Source organism: Salvelinus namaycush, unplaced genomic scaffold (genome assembly GCF_016432855.1).
Source record: "Salvelinus namaycush isolate Seneca unplaced genomic scaffold, SaNama_1.0 Scaffold306, whole genome shotgun sequence".
NCBI lineage: Eukaryota > Metazoa > Chordata > Actinopteri > Salmoniformes > Salmonidae > Salvelinus > Salvelinus namaycush.
The window spans coordinates 35,815-51,208 of record NW_024059964.1 but is presented as its reverse complement, the minus strand read 5'-3'; the positions used below and the strand labels follow the sequence as shown (position 1 = coordinate 51,208).

Below are 15,394 nucleotides of genomic sequence, written 5' to 3'. Positions count from 1 at the left end.
ATACAGACCAGGTCTATTATAATACAGACCAGGTCTATTATAATACACGCCAGGTCTACAGGCCAGGTCTATTATAATACTGCCAGGTCTATTATAATACACACCAGGTCTACAGGCCAGGTCTATTATAATACTGCCAGGTCTATTATAATACAGGCCAGGTCTACAGGCCAGGTCTATTATAATACACGCCAGGTCTACAAGCCAGGTCTATTATAATACAGGCCAGGTCTATTATAATACAGGCCAGGTCTATTATAATACAGGCCAGGTCTACAGGCCAGGTCTATTATAATACAGGCCAGGTCTATTATAATACAGGCCAGGTCTACAGGCCAGGTCTATTATAATACTGCCAGGTCTATTATAATACAGGCCAGGTCTACAGGCCAGGTCTATTATAATACACGCCAGGTCTACAGGCCAGGTCTATTATAATACTGCCAGGTCTATTATAATACACGCCAGGTCTACAGGACAGGTCTATTATAATACAGGCCAGGTCTATTATAATACTGCCAGGTCTATTATAATACAGGTCAGGTCTATTATAATACAGGTCAGGTCTATTATAATACAGGTCAGGTCTATTATAATACTGCCAGGTCTAGTATAATACATACAAAAATTGGAAATGATGGCTGGATTCACAAGATGTTGATCTTTCATTTGCTGTATTGGACTTGTGATTTCATGAAATTATATTATATGTTAAACTTCTGACCCACTGGAATTGTGATACAGTAAATTATAAGTGAAATAATCTGTCTGTAAACAATTGTTCAAAAAATTACTTGTGTCATGCACAACGTAGATGTCCTAACCGACTTGCCAAAATTATAGTTTGTTAACAATAAATTAGTGAAGTGGTTGAAAAACAAGTATTAATGACTTCAACCTAAGTGTATGTAAACTTCCGAATTCAACTGTATACAAACTATACATCAGGGGGAATGGGAACCAGGTATGTGTAATCAGACAAGACAGTCCGGGGTTGATGATAATGAATCCCATTCAGTGAAGCCTAGAAAGCCGGTGACGTTGACCTCCGGAACTGGGATCCGTGTCATTGTGTTGTGTGACAAAACTGCACATTTTAGAGTGGCCTTTTATTGTCCCCAGCACAAGGTGCACCTGTGTAATGGTCATGCTGTTTAATCAGCTTCTTGATATGCCACATCTGTGGATGATTATCTTGACGAAGAGAGGGGAAGAGGAAGGAGAGAGGAAGAGAAAAAAAAGAGGAAGGAGAGATGGAGAGAGTAAGAGATATATATAACAGTACAATAAAATGCAAATGAATTACTTAAAAAATCATACAATGTGATTTTCTGGATTTTTGTTTTAGATTCCGTCTCGCACAGTTGAAGTGTACCTATGATAAACATTACAAACCTCTACATGCTTTGTAAGTAGGAAAACCTGCAAAATCGCATTTTACATTGGCGTGTTACGTTTAGTAGTTCAAAAACATGCTGTGATTTTGCAGAGATTCACAGAAATACTCATCATAAAATGTTGATGAAAATACAAGTGTTATACAAGGAAATATAGAGAGACTTCTCCTTAATATGGCTGCAGTCCCTGTAACGGGACCGTTATGACAACAGCCAGTCCAAGTGCAGGGCGCCAAATTCAAAAAAACAGAAATCTCATAATTAAAATTCCTCAGACATTCATGTGTCTTATATCATTTTAAAGGTAATCTTGTTGTTAATACCACCAAAGTGTCCGATTTCAAATAGGCTTTTCAGCGAAAGCACCACAAACGATTATGTTAGGTCACCACCAACTCAAAGAAAAATTCACAAAACCACAATAAGCATAGAAATTTTTCCAGCTAAAGCTTCACAAAAACCAGAATAGAGAGAAAATGAATCACTAACCTTATAATTATTTTCATCAGATGACACTCATAGGACTTCATGTTACACAATACATGCATGTTTTGTTTGATTAAATTCATATTTATATAAAGAAATCTGAGTTTACATTGAGGCTACAAGATTCACTAAATGCAAAATTATCAAGTGACTTTGCATAGCCCATCGTTTCAACATAAATACTCATAAATATAGATGATAATACAAGTTATAAACATTGAATTATAGATATAACTCTCCTTAATGCAACCGCTGTGTCAGATTTCAAAAAAACTTTACGGAAATATAAACCATGCAATAATCTGAGACGGCGCTCAGGTGATTAGCCATATTAGCCGCCATGTTGGACTGTTGAGTCCACTGGACTCAACAGAAACCAGAAAATACATGATAAATGTTTCCTTACCTTTGAGGAATTCATCAAAATGTAGTCCTAGGAATTCCAGGTCCACAATAAATGCTTGATTTGTTTGTTCATGTCCGTTATTTATGTCAAATTAGCTACTTTCGAATTGTTTACCAAATACCAATTACCAAAGTCTCAAATCGCAATGTCCAAACATTCCGTTACAGTCAGTAGAAACAAACGATGTACTGAATCAATCTTTAGAATGTAGTTAACATATATACACACATATAACATATATAACATTAACATACATCTTGAATAACCAACCAGAGAACTATAACGACTTCAATTGAGAGATGGAACACAGCTGCCTCTCACCTGATTGGGACCTGATTCTAAATTCTGACCCCCCTTCACATTAGAGTCATCAGACTTAGTTCTGTTGATTGCTGACATCTAGTGGAACCCCAAGGCAGTGCAACATCATTAATTAATTGCTCAATTGGATATCTTTAGGGACTCTGGTGAATACACACAGGCTCAGATTTCTGACTTCCTGTTTTGATTTCAACTCAAGATTTTGCCTGTCAATATGAGATCTGTTAATCTCACAGACATAATTCAAACAGTTTTAGAAACTTTAGAGTGTTTTCTATCCAATACTAATAATAATATGCAAATATTAGGAACTATGACTGAGGAGCAGGCCGTTTGATATGGGCACCTTTCATCCAAGCTACTCAATACTGCCCCTTCAGCCATAAGAAGTTAATAACATCTATGGGATCGGTGTCCCTAAACCGGGACAGTTGTTGGTCAATATGCAATAATGTGACAAGAATGACTCTGTAAACAACAGCCAATTCCGGGACATAGACACATCTTATATGGTCAAAAAGCTTAAATGAATGTTTATCTATATAATTAATGTTAATCTAACTGCACTGTCCAATTTACAGTAGCTTTTACAACATTACATTATTACAACAACAAAAAAATACCATGCTTTTGTTTGTGGATAGTAAACAACAACACAAACACTTTTCACGCCAACTGGTTTGATACATTCACCTTTGAAGGTAATTAATGTTCTTACATTCAGTAATCTGGCTCTGATTTGTCATCCTGAGGGTCCCAGAGATAAAAAATGTAGTGTAGTTTTGTTTTTAAAAACCTGTTTTTTATAAATGTAGAAACTGGGTTCTACAGTTTGACCCCACTGCTGTCTCTGGACTGGTAAGGCGTTATTTTAGATGACTGCATATTATGTGTTGTTATAATCCCAATTAAACCTCAAACTACAGATAACTGAATAAAAGTTAACAGTTGTGTCTCCTAGCGACCAGGTCATCTCACTACACAGACAGACAGGTCTCACAACACAGACAGACAGACAGGTCTCACTACACAGACAGACACGTTTCACTACAAACCTGTATTAAAATGTTTATTATGTCTTCAGTGTTGCCTTACAAACAGTACAAACATTAAAACAGTCTTTAGTTGTTATATTACTGATATTAAAACATTACTTCCAGCATTAATATGACTTTAGTGATGTAGATATGAAGCAGAGTAAAGCCTAAAGGATGTTAGCTACAGATACACACAGGATTAAAGTCTTATCACTCATAACCTATCACGGGGCTGCACCGTGGCCAGCAGAGCTCTCCTATTGGCTTACACAGGACTCAGAGAGTGATTGACAGCTAGAGGGGCCACTCAGAGCGGATGTCTCTCCAGGTACCGCCCCTTCAGGGGTCATCACCACGGTTACGCGTCATTGCCGCCACAGAGCAGGAGGAGGGCCTTACGGTAGTCACCAGAGGTATCACCCTGCAACACACACATACAGAAACAGATCATTATGTGAAGTCCATAGACAAAGAGAGGCTGGGTAGAGGTAGGAGAGAGAGAGAGAAAGACTGTCTCTGACACACAGTGGAAAAGACAGAGGATCAAAAACATTACAGTCACTCCACATTACTGGCCTGTAGTGCTGAGATTCTTCAAATACCCTTCGACTTGATGACAGCTTTGCACAATCTTGGCATTCTCTCAACCAGCTTCACGTGGAATGCTTTTTCCAACGGTCTTGAAGGAGTTCAGACCCAAGGACAGATTTCCACCGGTCTAATGTCCACTGGTCTAATGTCCACCAGTCTAATGTCCACTGGTCTAATGTCCACTGGTCTAATGTCCACTGGTCTAATGTCCACTGGTCTAATGTCCACCGGTCTAATGTCCACTGGTCTAATGTCCACTGGTCTAATGTCCACCGGTCTAATGTCCACCGGTCTAATGCCCACCGGTCTAATGTCCACTGGTCTAATGTCCACCAGTCTAATGTCCACCGGTATAATGTCCACTGGTCTAATGTCCACTGGTCTAATGTCCACTGGTCTAATGTCCACTGGTCTAATGTCCACTGGTCTAATGTCCACCGGTCTAATGTCCACCGGTCTAATGTCCACTGGTCTAATGTCCACCGGTCTAATGTCCACCGGTCTAATGTCCACCGGTCTAATGTCCACCGGTCTAATGTCCACTGGTCTAATGTCCACCGGTCTAATGTCCACTGGTCTAATATCCACCGGTCTAATGTCCACCGGTCTAATGTCCACCGGTCTAATGTCCACCGGTCTAATGTCCACTGGTCTAATATCCACCGGTCTAATGTCCACCGGTCTAATGTCCACTGGTCTAATATCCACCGGTCTAATGTCCACTGGTCTAATGTCCACTGGTCTAATGTCCACTGGTCTAATGTCCACCGGTCTAATGTCCACCGGTCTAATGTCCACCGGTCTAATATCCACCGGTCTAATATCCACCGGTCTAATGTCCACTGGTCTAATGTCCACCGGTCTAATGTCCACCGGTCTAATGTCCACCGGTCTAATGTCCACCGGTCTAATGTCCACCGGTCTAATGTCCACCGGTCTAATGTCCACCGGTCTAATGTCCACCGGTCTAATGTCCACCGGTCTAATGTCCACCGGTCTAATGTCCACCGGTCTAATGTCCACCGGTCTAATGTCTACCGGTCTAATGTCCACTGGTCTAATGTCCACTGGTCTAATGTCCACTGGTCTAATGTCCACCGGTCTAATGTCCACCGGTCTAATATCCACCGGTCTAATGTCCACTGGTCTAATGTCCACTGGTCTAATGTCCACCGGTCTAATGTCCACCATCACACCTCCTCCTCTGTGCTTCACAAAGACATGGCGGTTGGAGCCAAACATCTCAGATTTGGACTCATTTCCACCAGTCTAATGTCCACTGCTCGTGTTTCTTGGCCCAAGCAAGTCTCTTCTTATTATTGCTGTCCTTTAGTAGAAGTTTCTTTGCAGCAATTCAACCATGAAGGCCTGATTCACGCAGTCTCCTCTGAACAGTTGATGTTGAGATGTGTCTGTTACTTGAACTCTGTGAAGCATTTATTTGGGCTGCAATCTGAGGCTGGTAACTATTGACCTTATCCTCTGCAGCAGAGGTAACTCTGGGTCTTCCATTCCTGTGGCGGTCCTCATCAGAGCCAGTTTCATCATAGCACTTGATGGTTTTTGCGACTGCACTTGAAGAAACTTTCAAAGTTCTTGAAATGTTCCCTATTGACTGACCTTCATGTCTTAAAGTAATGATGGACTGTCGTTTCTCTTTGCTTATTTGAGCTGTTTTTGTCATAATATGGACTTCGACTTTTACCAAATAGGGCTTTCTTCTGTATACCCTTGTCACAACACAACTGATTGACTCAAACGCATTAAGAAGGAAAGAAATTCCACAAATTAACTTTTAACAAGGCACACCTGTTAATTGAAATGCATTCCAGGTTACTACCTTATGAAGCCGGTTGAGAGAATGCCAAGAGTGTGCAAAGCTGTCATCAAGGCAAAGGCTGGCCAATTTGAAGAATGTCAAAATATAAAATATATTTTGATTTGTTTAACACTCTTTGTTTGTTTACCACATGATTCCATGTTATTTCATAGTGTTGATGTCTTATTATGTCTTAGTTATTCTACAATGTAGAAAATAGTACAAATAAAGAAAAACCCTGGAATGAGTAGGTTTGTCCAAACTTTTGCCGGTAGTGTATATATACAGTTCAGGTTGGAAGTTTACATACACCTTACCTTTCAAATACATTTAAACTCAGTTTTTCACACTTCCTGATATTTAATCCTAATAAAAATTCCCTGTCGTAGGTCAGTTAGGATCACCACTTTATTTTAAGAATGTGAAATGTCAGAATAATAGTAGAGAGAATGATTTATTTCAGCTTTTATTTCTTTCATCACATTCACAGTGGGTCAAAAGTTTACATACACTCAATTATTATTTGGTAGCATTGCCTTTAAATTGTTTAACTTGGGTCAAACATTTTGGGTAGCCTTCCACAAGCTTGCCACAATAAGTTGGGTGAATTTTGGCCCATTCCTTCTGACAGAGCTGGTGTAACTGAGTCAGGTTTGTCGGCCTCCTTGCTCACACATGTATTTTCAGTTCTGCCTACACATTTTCTATGGGATTGAGGTCAAGGCTTTGTGATGGCCACTCCAATACCTTTGTTGTCCTTAAGCCATTTTGCCACAACTTTGGAAGTATGCTTGGGGTCATTGTCCATTTCGAAGACCCATTGGTGACCAAGCTTTAACTTCCTGACGGATGTCTTGAGATGTTGCTTCAATATATCCACATAATTTTCCATCCTCATGATGCCATCTATTTTGTGAAGTGCACCAGTCCCTCCTGCAGCAAAGCACCCCCACAACATGATGCTGCCACCCCCGTGCTTCACGGTTGGGATGGTGTTCTTCGGCTTGCAAGACTCCCGCTTTTTCCTCCAAACATAACGATGGTCACTATGGCCAAACAGTTCTATTTTTGTTTCATCAGACCAGAGGATATTTCTCCAAAAAGTACGATCTTTGTCCCCATTTGCAGTTGCAAACCGTAATCTGGCTTTTTATGGCTGTTTTGGAGCAGTGGCTTCTTCCTTGCTGAGCAGCCTATCAGGTTATGTCGATATAGGACTCGTTTTACTGTGGATATAGATACTTTTGTACCCGTTTCCTCCAGCATCTTCACAAGGTCCTTTGCTGTTGTTCTGGGATTGATTTGCACTTTTCGCACCAAAGTACGTTCATCTCTAGGAGACAGAACGCGTCTCCTTCCTGAGCTGTATGACGGCTGCGTGGTCCCATGGTGTTTATACTTGCGTACTATTGTTTGTACAGATGAACGTGGTACATTCAGGCATTTGGAAATTGAAAAATTTAGATTTTCCCATAATGTCAAGCAAAGAGGCACTGAGTTTGAAGGTAGGCCTTGAAATACATCCACAGGTACACCTCCAATTAACTCAAATTATGTCAATTAGCCTATCAGAAGCTTCTAAAGCCATGACATAATTTTCTGGAATTTTCCAAGCTGTTTAAAGGCACAGTCAACTTAGTGTATGTAAACTTCTGATCAGTGAATTATAAGTGAAATAATCTGGTAACAATTGTTGGAAAAATGACTTGTGTCATGCACAAAGTAGATGTTCTAACCGACTTGCCAAAATGATAGTTTGTTATATATATGTATAAATATACTTGTATAGCAGAGTACAGAGATAGATATAAACAGTATTTTGGGGGTATCTGTACTTTACTATACATTTTTTTTACCTGTATAGCAGAGTACAGACATATAGATATAACTACTGACTATTTTCACTTCACGAAGAAAATAATGTACTTTTTTACTCAATACATTCATTCAAAAGTTAATTACAGACAGTATATACCTGTATAGCAGAGTGCAGAGACTTGGCGAAGAGGCGTCTGTAATCAGCTCTGATATCCAACATGTCCACCTCACTACGACTCGCCATCACTCTGATTAAGGTCTGGTCATCAGTTCCACCGCCCTGCACACACACACACACACACACACACACACACACACACACACACACACACACACACACACACACACACACACACACACACACACACACACACACACACACACACACACACACACACATACACACACACACACACACACACACACACACACACACACACACACACACACACACACACACACACACACACACACACACAGTTCTAAAAACACATATCTGATATAGAATGATCTTCTTCCTAGTATGAAGAAAATAGATTCTTACCTTCATCGAATAGTACAGAGTCTCTGCAAAGTAGGCTGGGACGCTTCTAGCACACTTTACTACAGAGGAGAGACAGATGAAGGTAGAGAGACACAGAGAGACAGAGAGAGACACAGAGAGAGAGAGAGACCGAGAGAGACACAGAGAGACAGAGAGAGACACAGAGAGACAGAGAGAGACAGAGAGAGACAGAGAGAGAGAGAGAGACACAGAGAGACAGAGAGAGACACAGAGAGACAGAGAGAGACACAAAGAGACAGAGAGAGACACAGAGAGACAGAGAGAGACACAGAGAGACAGAGAGAGACACAGAGAGACAGAGAGAGACACAGAGAGACAGAGAGAGACAGAGAGAGACACAGAGAGACAGAGAGAGACACAGAGAGAGAGAGAGACACAGAGAGAGAGAGAGAGACACAGAGAGACACAGAGAGACACAGAGAGACAGAGAGAGACACAGAGAGACAGAGAGAGACAGAGAGAGACACAGAGAGACAGAGAGACAGAGAGAGAGAGAGAGAGAGAGAGAGAGACACAGAGAGACAGAGAGAGACACAGAGACAGAGAGAGACACAGAGAGACAGAGAGAGACACAGAGAGACAGAGAGAGACACAGAGAGAGAGAGATGGAGGAAGAGAGGACAGATATGGAGAGAGGGGATAGAGTGAGTGAGAGAGAGAGACAGACAGAGACAGAGAGAGAGGATAGAGAGAGACAGACAGAGAGACAGAGCGAGAGTGGAAAGGTTGATTTAGAGAGTCATCATAATAATGAAATTGTAATGAAATGAATTGTCAAATAAGCTTGAAAATATAAACAAATAATGTGTGTGTGTGTGTGTGTGTGTGTGTGTGTGTGTGTGTGTGTGTGTGTGTGTGTGTGTGTGTGTGTGTGTGTGTGTGTGTGTGTGTGTGTGTGTGTGTGTGTGTGTGTGTGTGTGTGTGTGTGAGACTTACCCACGGCCAGTAGCAGGTCTCTCAGTCCTCCAGAAGTCTCTCTCTGAACACTCTCTTCCATCTCATACCCCGCCAGCTTCATGTACGCAGCAAACACTGATACACACACACACACACACACACACACACACACACACACACACACACACACACACACACACACACACACACACACACACACACACACGTCAATGTCACTGAGTGAGTGTGTGTTGATACCCTTTATAAACACAGATCTCAAACACACACCTCTCCTCAGATGTTCAGCGCTCCGGTTCCCCAGGATGGTGATGAACTGTTCTTCATCTGTCCCAAACTTCTTCTCTCCTGCAGAGAACAAAGTCTACACACACACACACACACACACACACACACACACACACACACACACACACACACACACACACACACACACACACACACACACACACACACACACACACACACACACACATTGATTTTACATTGGAGGTAAAATACATTGACTTTACATTGGAGGTCAAATACATTGTTGCTTAACTGAAATTGACTTGACTTTGCATTTGACCTGATTTGAACTGATTTGAACTGATTTGACCTGATTTGACCTGATTTGACCTGATTTGAACTGATTTGACCTGATTTGACCTGATTTGACCTGATTTGACCTGATTTGTGTATTTTGGTTTGATTCTGTATATCACCACCTGTTGTAAATACACATCATTCTGTACAGGACAGTCCTTCAATTGATCGACTCTGTCAATCACCGTATTCTTATCGACAGACTCAACAGCCTTGGCTTGTCAAATTACTGCCTCGCCTGGTTCACCAACTACTTCTCAGATAGAGTTCAGTGTGTCAAATCGGAGGGCCTGTTGTCCGGACCTCTGGCAGTCTCGATGGGGGTGCCACGGGGTTCAATTCTCGGGCCGACTCTTTTCTCTGTATATATCAATGATGTTGCTCTTGCTGCGGGTGATTCCCTGATCCACCTCTACGCAGACGACACCATTCTGTATACTTCTGGCCCTTCTTTGGACACTGTGTTAACTAACCTCCAGACGAGCTTCAATGCCATACAACACTCCTTCCGTGACCTTAAATGCTAGTAAAACTAAATGCATTCTCTTCAACCGTTCGTTGCCCGCACCCGTCCGCCCGACTAGCATCACTACTCTGGACGGTTCTGACTTAGAATATGTGGACAACTACAAATACCTAGGTGTCTGGTTAGACTGTAAACTCTCCTTCCAGACTCACATTAAGCATCTCCAATCCAAAATTAAATCTAGAATTGGCTTCCTATTTCGCAACAAAGCATCCTTCACTCATGCTGCCAAACATACCCTCGTAAAACTGACCATCCTACCGATCCTCGACTTCGGCGATGTCATTTACAAAATAGCCTCCAACACTCTACTCAGCAAATTGGATGCAGTCTATCACAGTGCCATCCGTTTGTCACCAAAGCCCCATATACTACCCACCACTGCGACCTATATGCTCTAGTCGGCTGGCCCTCGCTACATATTCGTTGCCAAACCTACTGGCTCCAGGTCATCTACGAGTCTTTGCTAGGTAAAACTCCGCCTTATCTCAGCTCACTGGTCACGATAACAACACCCACCCGTAGCATGCGCTCCAGCAGGTATATCTCACTTGTCACTTCTCACTCACATCCCCAAAGCCAACACCTCCTTTGGCCGCCTTTCCTTCCAGTTCTCTACCGCCAATGACTGGAACGAATTGCAAAAATCGCTGAAGTTGGAGACTTATATTTCCCTCACTAACTTTAAGCACCAGCTGTCAGAGCAGCTAACCGATTGCTGCAGCTGTTACATAGCCCATCTGTAAATAGCCCACCCAATCTACCTACCTCATCCCCATATTGTTTTTATTTACTTTCTGCTCTTTTGCACATCAGTATTTCTACTTGCACATCATCATCTGCTCATCTATCACTCCAGTGTTAATTTGCTAAATTGTAATTACTTCGCTACTATGGTCTATTTATTGCCTTACCTCCTCACGCCATTTACACACACTGTATATAAACTTTTCTTTTTTTTCTATTGTGTTATTGTCTGTACGCTTGTTTATTCCATGTGTAACTCTGTGTTGTTGTTTGTGTTGCGCTGCTTTGCTTTATCTTGGCCAGGTCGCTGTTGTAAATGTTCTCCACTAGCTTACCTGGTTAAATTAAGGTGAAATAAAAAATAAATAAGAAAACATGACCACTAGATGGCAGCATTCAACACTCTGTCTCTCTCACACACCAACACACACACGCTAACACAAGGTGTGCCTGTGTGGGGAGTGTTATTTTACACATACCCATCACACACACACTTTGTCACACAGCCCTGAGCAGAACATGTCAAATAAGTCATTGTGTCTGAGCAGTAAATCTGATTACTATCACATATTTCAGAGATACACATGTGATTCTCTCTCTCTCTCTCTCTCTCTCTCTCTCTCTCTCTCTCTCTCTCTCTCTCTCTCTCTCTCTCTCTCTCTCTCTCTCTCTCTCTCTCTCTCTCTCTCTCTCTTTCTCTCTCTCTCTCTCTCTCTCTCACACACACACACACGCTCACTCTCTCTTACCTGTGCATCAGTCTCTATGTTCCCCTCCTGTACCCCCTGCTGTCTGCTGGCCTGAGAGGATAGAGAGCACATCTGTCAGATCTATGTCCCACACATCTATATCTGTTAGATCCATGTCCCACACATCTATATCTGTCAGATCTATGTCCCACACATCTATATCTGTCAGATCTATGTCCCACACATCTATATCTGTCAAATCTATGTCCCACACATCTATATCTGTCAAATCTATGTCTTACACATCTATATCCGTTAGATATATGTCCCACATATCTATATCTGTCAGATCTATGTCCCACACATCTATATCTGTCAAATCTATGTCTTACACATCTATATCCGTCAGATCTATGTCCCACACATCTAAATCTGTCAAATCTATGTCTTACACATCTATATCTGTCATATCTATGTCCCAGATATCTATATCTGTCAGATCTATGTCTGACATCAAAACCATAAAATAACACCAAAAAAGTGTTACACAAATCAAAATATATTTGAGATTCTTCAAAGTAGCCACCCTTTGCCTTGATGACAGCTTCGCACACTCGTGGCATTCTCTTAACCAGCTTCACCAGGAATGCTTTTCCAACAGTCTTGAAGGAGTTCCCACATATGCTGAGCACTTGTTGGCTGCTTTTCCTTCACCCTGCGGTCCAATTCATCCCAAACCATCTCATTTGGGTTGAGGTCAGGTGATTGTGGAGGCCAGGTCATCTGATGCAGCACTCCATCACTCTCCTTCTTGGTCAAATAGCCCTTATACAGCTTGAAGGTGTGTTGGGTCATCGTCCTGTTGAAAACAAATGAAAGTCGTGCAAACCAGATGGGATGGCGTATCGCTGCAGAATGCTGTGGTAGCCATGTTGGTTAAGTGTGCCTTGAATTCTAAATAAATCACAGACAGTGTCACCAGCAAAGCACCCCCACACCATCACACCTCCTCCTCCATGCTTCACGGTGGGAACCACACCATCACACCTCCTCCTCCATGCTTCACGGTGGGAACCACACCATCACACCTCCTCCTCCATGCTGCACGGTGGGAACCACACATGTGGAGATCATCCATTCACCTACTCCGCGTCTCACAAAGACACGGCGGTTTGAACAAAAAATCTCAAATTTGAGAAAACAAATCTCAGACCAAAGAACAGATTTCCACCAGTCTAATGTCCATTGCTCGTGTTTCTTGGTAAAAGCAAGTCTCTTCTTATTATTGGTGTCCTTTAGTAGTGGTTTCTTTGCAACAATTCGGCCATGAAGGCCTGATTCACACAGTCTCCTCTGAACAGCAGAGGTAACTCTGGGTCTTCCTTTCCTGTGGCGGTCCTCATGAGAGCCAGTTTCAACATAGCACTTGATGGTTTTTGCGACTGCACTTGAAGAAACGTTCAAAGTTCTTGAAATGTTCCCGATTGACTGACCTTCATGTCTTAAAGTAATGATGGACTGTCGTTCTTGCCATAATATGGTATTTTACCAAATAGGGCTATCTTCTGTATACAACCCTACCAGGTCACAACACAACTGATTGACTCAAATGCATTAAGAAGGAAAGAAATTCCACAAATTAACTTTTAACAAGGCACACCTTTTAATTGAAATGCATTCCAGGTGACTACCTCATGAAGCTGGTTGAGAGAATGCCAAGAGTGTGCAAAACTGTCATCAAGGCACTTTTTTGGTTACTACATGATTCCATGTGTGTTATTTCATAGTTTTGATGTCTTCACTATTATTTTACAATGTAGAAATTAGTAAAAATAAAGAAAAACCCTGGAATGAGGAGTGTCCAAACTTTTGACTGGTACCAGATCTATGTTCCCCTGACCTCTGACCCCTCACCTGTAGCAGGATGACCAGCAGTCTCCTGAAGTGACCTGACGTGTCTCCTGTTACATCCTCCTCCAGGTTCTTATTATACTCTGGAACATAATCAGTGAGTCAGTGTGTTACCCTGGCGGTAGACAGCAGTGTATCTGTGTGTTACCCTGGCGATAGGCAGCAGTGTATCTGTGTGTTACCCTGGCGATAGGCAGCAGTGTGTGTGTGTGTTACCATGGCGATAGGCAGCAGTGTGTCTGTGTGTTACCATGGCGGTAGGCAGCAGTGTGTCTGTGTGTTACCCTGGCGATAGGCAGCAGTGTGTCTGTGTGTTACCCTGGCGATAGGCAGCAGTGTGTCTGTGTGTTACCCTGGCGGTAGGCAGCAGTGTGTCTGTGTGTTACCCTGGCGGTAGGCAGCAGTGTGTCTATGTGTTACCCTGGCGATAGGCAGCAGTGTGTCTGTGTGTTAGCCTGGCGATAGGCAGCAGTGTGTCTGTGTGTTACCCTGGCGATAGGCAGCAGTGATGTCCTTAATCTGCTGGGCCGTTCTAGAAGACAGGATCTCAATCAGCACCTTCTCATCGGTCCCCGCCCCCTACACCGTGACATCACCATACAGTCACTATGACATCACACCGTCACTCACAGGATATGACATCACTAGTCCTGGGTAAAATACCTTGATGGCGTTCCGTAGTGATGTCACATCGTAGAGGATGGGCGGAGTCATCAGAGCCACCACCAGAGTCTCAAACTTTCCCCCCAGTTCACCCTGCAGATCACCTACCAGGTCCTGGAGAGAGGAGGACGAGGAGGAGGGAGGGAGGGAGAGAGAGACAGAGAATGGTTACAGTGGTTGTAATGTGGTTGTGGTTGTATTGTGGTTGTGTTGTGGTTGTATTGTGGTTGTATTGTGGTTGTGGTTGTATTGTGGTTGTATTGTGGTTGTATTGTGGTTGTGGTTGTATTGTGGTTGTATTGTGGTTGTGGTTGTATTGTGGTTGTATTGTGGTTGTGTTGTGGTTGTATTGTGGTTGTATTGTGGTTGTGTTCTGACCTTGCCATGCAGGGTCTTGTATGCAGCTTTGATCTGCTGTCTCTGGCTGTTGCTACGAGACGTCAACAACTTCATGATGGAATCCTCATCGGTTCCTATGGCAACAACAAACACCGTAGTCAAATCTTTGGTGCCATGGTTACTCCCTCACTTTGCATAATATTCAGGCCACACACACCACTGACCCAGTCCCTTCATGGCCTTGTAGAGTGTCGCTGCATCTTGGTTGGCGTTGAAGTTTCCACTGGCTTTCACACTGCCTCGACCAGCCTATCAGAGAACAGACACATAGGAGGACCCTGGGTAATGTAGTTCAGGGTAGACCAGAGAGGACTGTGGGTAAAGTAGTTCAGGGTAGACCAGAGAGGACTGTGGGTAATGTAGTTCAGGGTAGACCTGAGAGGACTGTGGGTAAAGTAGTTCAGGGTAGACCAGAGAGGACTGTGGGTAATGTAGTTCAGGGTAGACCTGAGAGGACTGTGGGTAATGTAGTTCAGGGTAGACCAGAGAGGACGGTGGGTAAAGTAGTTCAGGGTAGAC

At 42.7% G+C, this 15,394-nt stretch overlaps 1 protein-coding gene across 1 annotated transcript; it reads right to left on the bottom strand.

Annotated features, from left to right (window-relative positions):
* Nucleotides 1-3,665: 3,665 nt before the first annotated feature.
* Nucleotides 3,666-15,175, bottom strand: LOC120039886 (annexin A5-like). The gene is made up of 11 exons (XM_038985223.1): nucleotides 15,040-15,175; nucleotides 14,855-14,949; nucleotides 14,477-14,590; nucleotides 14,302-14,392; nucleotides 13,817-13,896; nucleotides 11,963-12,013; nucleotides 9,626-9,719; nucleotides 9,377-9,472; nucleotides 8,420-8,478; nucleotides 8,033-8,155; nucleotides 3,666-4,068 (listed from the first exon to the last, which is right to left on the bottom strand). Exons 1-11 carry the CDS (start codon nucleotides 15,050-15,052, stop codon nucleotides 4,006-4,008), a joined length of 879 nt encoding a protein of 292 aa, XP_038841151.1. The 5' UTR covers nucleotides 15,053-15,175; the 3' UTR covers nucleotides 3,666-4,005.
* Nucleotides 15,176-15,394: the final 219 nt, after the last annotated feature.